Source organism: Mus caroli, unplaced genomic scaffold, assembly GCF_978045245.1.
Source record: "Mus caroli unplaced genomic scaffold, Mus_caroli_1 scaffold_6, whole genome shotgun sequence".
NCBI lineage: Eukaryota > Metazoa > Chordata > Mammalia > Rodentia > Muridae > Mus > Mus caroli.
This window is the reverse complement of record NW_028227261.1, coordinates 53,727,568-53,735,636: the sequence shown is the minus strand read 5'-3', so window position 1 is coordinate 53,735,636 and position 8,069 is coordinate 53,727,568. Positions and strand designations below refer to the sequence as shown.

At 41.9% G+C, this 8,069-nt stretch overlaps 1 protein-coding gene across 1 annotated transcript; it reads left to right on the top strand.

Moving 5' to 3' along the window:
* Positions 1-428: 428 nt before the first annotated feature.
* LOC147004240 (PRAME family member 12-like) lies at positions 429-3,216 on the top strand. The gene is made up of 3 exons (XM_085838419.1): positions 429-715; positions 1,154-1,738; positions 2,637-3,216. Exons 1-3 carry the CDS (start codon positions 429-431, stop codon positions 3,214-3,216), a joined length of 1,452 nt encoding a protein of 483 aa, XP_085694545.1.
* The last annotated feature ends 4,853 nt before the right edge of the window (positions 3,217-8,069 follow it).

Here is an 8,069-nt window from a genome sequence, read left to right as displayed (position 1 = left end):
ATCAATCTGTTGAAAGGATAACAAGGCTGGTTGGATTTGTGACATCAGCACTATATTTTCTAATGGGCCTGCAAAGTTGTTCAGTGTCCTTTTCCTGTAACAATATTCTGGCCACACTGTAGGCTCCTGAATAACTCTTCTCACTAGGCTTGTGATAATAAGGAGCAAGGGTTGGGATCCCGGGGGACAATGGTTATCTTTTTCCACTGTGGGTGCTTAAAAGAGAATCTCCATGCTGTGAGTGAACTTTTGGCTTGGAGACCACAAAATTGGATAGTTTGGCAGATTGTGTTCTCCATTATTGCCAGAGCATGGGCTCTGGCCTTCTGGTTCCTGTGATGGTGAGACATAGGAATTTCCAAAACTTAGCCTGAAATTATGTCTGCTAAATGCTTCACCAGGTTACTTCTGACTGCATATCTGTCACGATGAGCACCTACAACCCTCCCACACTCCTGCAGCTGGCATTGGATGGGGTGCTGAGGAAGGGTTCCATAGACTTCTCTGATCTGGAGGACCTGCCCAACACGCTCTTCCCACCACTCTTCATAAAGGCCTTCAATAGCAGACACACAGAGATAATAAAGAAAATGGTGGCAACCTGGCCGTTTCCCTGCCTCGCTACGGGGACACTGCTTGAAACCGCTGATGTGGAGATGCTGCAAGCTGTGCTGGATGGTATAGATATACTGCTGTCACAGAATGTTAGTCTCAGGTAAGCAAGGCCCACGGAGGCTAGAAGGGGAATCATAGGGTTAGTGGTAAGACACACATGAGTGCAGGAAGAATGGGGTCAAACAGGACAGAGGCTAATGATGTCATCGACATTCAGGTCTATAGAATTATTATTCAAGTTGAAAGCTGATCTAGAAGACAGTCATAGATCAGGATGGCTCAGAGTACAAGTAGCCATGGTAAGATGAGCTTTTATGTGGCTTTCCTACAGATACTAGATATGGAAGAGACACATGTTAAGAGCAACTGAATGGAGGGAAGCGGGGCATGTCTCCAGATGCAGCTCATGCAGTGTCCTTGCCTGCCTGTTGGGAAGAGCTATGATGGAGCTAACATTAGACAAGTGGGATCCAAGCTGACTCCATGTTGGTTCCTGTTTTACATTATGAAACTTCACTTTTTTTTTCCTTCACAGAAGAAGGAAGCTTCAAGTCGTGGATATGAGAGATGTGCACCAGGATTTCTGGGATGTATGGACTGGAAAAAACGATAGAGTCCACTCAGCAGAGAAAGGGAGAAAGGAACAAATTTCAAAGCACATTCCTAAATATGCACTGAGGAGGCGTTTGAAGGTGGTCACTGACCTGAGCCTCTTCTTCTCTCTGAATGAACACCAAACATGCTTTCTACAATGGGCCCAGCAGAGAAAAGAGTCTGTGAGGCTATGCTGTCTGAAGATGAAGATTTTTGCCTTCCCAGTGGAGAATATTAAAAGGATCTTGAACATTTTTCAGCCAAACTATATTGAGGAATTGGAAATATACACAAATCAGGTCCTATCCTTTCTAAGCGGCTTTGCCCCTTGCATTGGCCAGATGAGAAATGTTCTCAGTATCCATCTATGTCAAATGTACTTGATGTCAGGTAGTGGTGTGTATAGATTTGCAGAGGTAAAAAAAGGTGCTGCCAAATTCCTTTCTCAATTCTCCAAACTCAAGTGTCTCCAGCATCTCTCCATGAATGGTGTCTACTTTCCCAGGGACCACATGAAACACTTGTTCAGGTAAGGAAAGATGGGGACCTGTTTCTGCTATGGCAATAAACCTTTGCCTTTACTTCAAGCACTAATGGGGATCTAAGGCATGCCAGTCATAGAGTATATTACAATGATGGACTTATTACATTATCAAACTGTGGATTGTTTCCTTCTTAATGGAGCTCACTTGATTCAATCCCCACTCTTTTAATAGAATCTGAACTGGGGTAGGGGATATTGAGAGAGCTGCCTTGCAAGCATGTCCATTTTCCCGGTCAGACTAATTAAATGTGCTTTGCATATTCCTTTTTCAGATCCAGGCAAAAGTGATGCAAGGAAACAGGACAGAGCAGAGGGCCCTGATAAGGGGAGGCTCCACACCTGCCCTCTACAAAGATAGATGAGACCAGGAACCAGTTTGTTCCTCAATTGGAGTCAGTCAGCCTTTCATTTCCCCTAAAGGAAAGGGTGGTTTGAACACAAGTTGGGACTAAGTAGTTGGGAAATCTGCGATTCTGGGTGGGGGTCATCAGTGTAAATGGTGAAACACTGCAATCATAAATAAAGATAGTGGAGACAGCAGGAACATTGATAAACTCTACAGAACACAGGCCAAGATGTTGCCAGAACATGTCTATGCTAGATCTTTCTAGTTATCCTCTCCTGGCATGATGGGGCAAGCTCTAGTTCTCTGACAGAGTGAGGAAGGAGAGTTGCATATCTATGGTATGAGCCAACCCCATATGATTGTAATATATCTCAGTAGACAATGCTAAGAACAGAACCCAACATGCTGTATCCCCAAGGTAGACCTTCAACATAAGCATAGAGTGACACTACATATATATCTTCTCTGTGTCATTGTCAATTTTACTAGTGTCCTCCAGGACCATGAGCCAGAACCAATTTCTTGTTCTTTTTCTAGATGCCTGAATAGCCCCTTGGAGTCCTTGTCTATGAATCTCTGCCAACTCTCAAAGTCAAAAGTCAAGCACATGTCAGACTGTCAGAGCCTCTATCAATTGAAACACCTGCAATTCTTTGGTGTAGAGTTTCCCAAGTCAGGTTTCAAGAGTCTCCAAATTCTCCTAAAGAATGTATCTGAAACTCTGCAGACCCTGAAGTTTGACCACTGCAAGATGAATGACTCTCAACTCAAAGTCCTCTTGCCTGCCCTGAGCCAGTGCTCACAGCTCACCGTGGTCAATTTCTGTGACAATGACTTCTCCAATCTTGTGCTGAAAGACCTTCTGAAATGCATGGCCAATCTAAGTAAGTTGTGTGAGGAGCAGTACCCTGCCCCTCTAGAGTGCTATGATCACCTGCATAATGTTGTGGTAGAGCAATTTGTCCAACTGTGTCCTAAGCTCATGGATATACTTATGGCCAAAAGGCAGCCCAAGACAATCACCTTTGCTACAGACACCTGCTCGCATTGTTTGAGGCGCTGCATCTATGACAGGAAGACTAGCCTTTGCCATTGTTGGCAGCAAATAGAAGTTTGATTCTGGATGCTGGGAAATGAAACCTGATCACCTTCCAGTTCAATTCAGCCACAGAAAGTTAGAGACAAAATAACAGGTTTGTCATGCCTCAGACCCACTGTGGATTCCTAGTCTCACTTTGCTGACAACATTCTATTATTGTTTTTGTTATATTTATTTATTTCAAATCCAGACTTGACCTGCATCCCAGTCCCTCCTGTTACAAAAAAGATCTGCAGAGGCAAAAATGGAGAAAAGGCTACCAGTGTTCTTTAAGACATAGAGTAACTTTTGCAGTGAAGTCCTCTATGGAGGGAATTTCTTCTCCTGCATCTTCTGGTTCATTGTCTCTAGATACAGCTTCACAAGAAGATTTTTTCCTCAGCCTTGTAGCTCCACCACTGCAACTCTGGACTGCTCTGTTGCACACACACACACACACACACACCATGTTTTAGGTTGTGTTGTGCAGATGGTACCAGCCTATAGAGCAAACTCATTTTCCATTAATACACTATTGAGTGTTTGTCCTTCAGGTGTGTACCCTCTCTCAATATTCGGCAGCTTGGGGCAGGAGATGTGGCCCAACAGATTAGAGCATGTGTTACACTCTTAGACCACATAGAATTCTTTCCTGGTACCAACCTGTAGGCTCTCATTCATCTAGCTCTGTGCAATTGCACTTCCATTCCATCCTATGATCACTTCTGACCTCCTATGTATGTGAGGCTTATAAGTGCATGCAAGGAAAACATACAATTCACACAGAGAATTACAGACCTGCGGGATGCAGTTCAGACATCATTCTCAGATCAGGTATGACCCTACGAGCTTCCCCACATCAAGCACCCAATAATCTTTAATGTAGAAGGAAAACTCACCCTTATAGTCATAACACCTCTCCATCCTTCCTCACCTGAGCAACTTTGTCACATGGTGTCTTTGAAAGCAGACACTGTTCCCTAGTGCCTCACCTAACCCAAGCACACAGACAAGAGCTGAGACTCCTGAAAGGCTTTTGCTTTCCTCAACAGAAGATAACAAAGCCAAATGATGTCTTCACCATCAATTACAGTGTGTGCGTAGTCTCAGACGATCATCTTACAGATATTGAACAATTTGTTTCTCATTGTGCTGAGAGCTGAAAATATAGTTCTGCAATTCAGGTTGAGTAACTTCAGCACAGAGGGGCTTATGCAGGGCAATGAATAGCTCAAGCTGACGTCAGTTACAATGCAAATTAGAGGTCAGCTTGGGCTACATGACAACTTGTGTGAAAGATAAAATAAAACAAATGTCTGCATATGTGTTCTCCAATCCAGCCCTCATTAATTGACATGGCAATTTATTTGCTTTCATTAATATGGTTCATTGTATCCTTTGTTTTGTTTTGTTTTGTTTTGTTTTGTTTTGTTTTGTTTTGTTTTGTTTTGTTTTATTTTGGTTTGGTTTGGTTTGGTTTGGTGTGGTTTGGTATGTTTTCAAATGGATTTTTAATTGTGGTCCATGGCAATACTTCTACCTCAGTTTCTGGAGTGCTAGTATCCTAGATACCAGTAGAAATGACCAATAGAGATTTTTTTCCCATTTATGTAAGTTCTATCTAGCTTTGGTTGGCTTTGAAGTGAATAGGTTGACCAGGCTGACCTTCATGTTACAGTTCTTCCTGTATTTGTATCAGAAATGTTGGGACTCAAGCCACTCCTAAGCAGTTCCTGCACTGATTTTACATACATATTCTAAGAGTCCTTATTTTCTCATGAGACTTTCATGATTCAAGTGTCAGCTGACTCCAGCTCACAGTTCCTGGGAATATTCCTGAGTGTGAAGCAGAGACTCTGGGTGGCTTAAACCATGGTATAGGGATGTGCAGGAACAAAGCCCTATTGCCTCTCACCACCATTTTAGAGAGCCTTGTCCTACACTTGAAACTTGACCATAATCATTCTCCAGGTCTGATATTTACAACAGCTCTCTAGCCTTGGTTCATGACTCCCTTGTTTGATGTCAGTTTCTCAAGCTCCTATGCTGAGCTGATCCCATTTGGAACACTCTGTACCTTCTGGGGAAAGCACAACTGTGTTCCTCTCCCTGTCTGCAAGGACAGTTGTAGGGGCCAGCCCTGGCTCTTCTTTCTTTCATGGTTCTTTCTTAAAGTGAAGCAAATGGGCTAAAGCATCCACTGGGGTTTGATATTTAGGGTTGCTGAATAATAAATAATATAAGTAATCAAGTGTTTACCTTTCTGTTGCTCTGGCTTTCCTGGAACTCACTCTGTAGACCAGGCTGGCCTCAAACTCAGAAATCTGCCTGCCTCCGCCTCCTGAGAGCTGGGATTAAAGGTATGTGCCCACATGCTCAGGTAGTGTTTACCTTTCTTAAGTCTGTCACTTTGCTGCAGTAAGTAACCTGCTGGTCTGAGTTCCTCTGAAGCCAGAAACTGCTGTCTCTGGTATTTACCACCTCATAGTAAAGCAGTAGGGTATTAAGTAAATGAATAATTTCTGGGGCCTGAGTTCTGGGGCCTGAGTGACTCGGGTTCCTTCTGGTGGGCGCCAGCACAGGGCCACTTAGGGCCCAAACTTGGCAGGCAGTCCCACAGTCTCCAGAGAACTCCCCACCCCACAGGCATATTAGCATGCCCAGGATCTTAGAATCACTGGTAAGTGGAACACAACATCTGTTCCAATAGAACTGAGGGTGTTGGTGGACAGCTGGAGCACAGACATAGGAACCCTGCCCAATCAGTGTCTCAGGTTCCTTCTGGTCAGCACTGGTCTACCATGGTTTAGAACTCAGGGGATAGCCCCAGTCTCCATAGGAGGTACCACTTCCAGGCACTCAAACACGCCCAGAATCTTAGGATCCCAAGATCCCAGGAGTTTGGTCAGAGCAGGATCTCAGGATCCCAGAGGAAGCTTGACTACCAAGAAGTCTGATACACCCAGAATCTCAGCATCACAGGATACCAGAATCACAGGATCACAGAGACAGTTGGACTCTAGAAAAAGCAAGAAAATAATCTTTCAAGAAACCTAAAAGAAGACAGCCACATGAACAAAATTAAGCTCTAAGAACAAAAATAACAGGAAGCAACAATGACTTTTCCTAAATATCTGTTAATATCAATGGATTAAATTCCCAGATTAAGACGTGGACTAACAGACTGGTTATGTAAACAGGACCCAACATTCTGTTGCATACAGGAAACCCACCTCAGTGACAAAGACAGCCACTACCTCAGAATAAATGAATGGAAAACAATTTTCCAAGCAAATGGTTCCAAGACACAAGCTGGAGTAGCCATTCTAATATTGAATAAAATTGTCTTTCAACCTAAAGTTATGAAAAAAGATAAGGAGGGACACTTCTTACTCACCAAAGGTAAAATTTACCAAGATGAACACTTAATTCTGAACAACTATGCTCTAAATGCAAAGGCATCACATTCATTAAAGAAACATGAGTAAATCTCAAAGCACACATTGCACCTCACACAATAAATGTGGGAGACTTCAACATTCAACTCTCATCAATGGACAGATCCTGGAAACAGAAACTAGACAGAGATACAATGAAATTAACAGAAGTTATGAAACAAATGGACTTAACTGATACCTATAGAACATTTTATCCCAAAACAAAGGGATATAACTTTTTCTCAGCACCTCATGGTACCTTCTCCATAATTGCCTAAATAATCGTTCATAAAACAGGCCTCAACGGATATTAAAATATTAATATAGAAAATAAATAATATATAAATATATAAAATATTAAAATAATCCCATGCATCCTATCAGATCACCACAGAATAAGGCTGAACTTCAATAACAACATAAATAATAGAAAGTCAACATTCTCATGGAAGCTGAACAACACTCTCCTCAAAGACAACATGATCAGGAAAGAAATAAAGAAATTGAAGATTTTTTAGAGTTTAGTGAAAATGAAGCCACTACATTCCAAAGATTATGGGACACAATGAAAGCAGTCCTAAGATGAAAACTCATAGCTCTGAGTGCCTCCAAAAAGAAACTGGAGTGAGCATACACTAACAAGCAGCATGACAACACACCTAAAAGCTCTAGCACAAAAGGAGGCAAATTCACACAAGAGCAGTAGAGGGCAAGAAATAATCAAACTCTGGGCTATAATCAATCAAGTGGAAACAAAGAGAACTATAGAAAGAATGAACCAAACCAGGAGTTGGTTCTTTGAGAAAATCAACAAGATAGATAAACCCTTAGCCAGACTAACTAGAGGGCAGAGAGACAGTATACTAATGTACAAAATCAGAAATGAAAAGGGAGATTTAACAATAGAATCTGAGGAAATCCAAAAAAAATTAGATTCTACTACAAAAGCCCATACTCAACCAAACTGGAAAATCTGGATGAAATGGACAACATGCTAGACAGATATCAGGGACCAAAGTTAATTCAGGATCACGTTAATGATCTAAACAGTCCCATATCCCGTAAGGAAATAGAAATAGTCATTAATAGTCTCCCAAACAAATAAAGCCCAGGATCCGATGGGTTTAGTGCAGACTTCTATCAGACCTTCAAAGAAAACCAAATTCCAATACTCCTTAACTATTCCACAAAATAGAAACAGAAAGCACTCTACCCAATTCATTCTATGATGCCACAATCACTCTGATACGTAAACAGATACACTAAGACTCAACAGAGAAAGGGAATGTCAGGCCAATTTCCCTTATGAATGTTGATGCAAAAATACTCAAGAAAATTCCTTCAAACCAAATCCAAGTACACATCAAAGTGATCATCCATCTTGATCAACTAGTCTTTATCCAAGGGATACATGGATGATTCAATATACAGAAATCCATCAATGTAATCCACTAT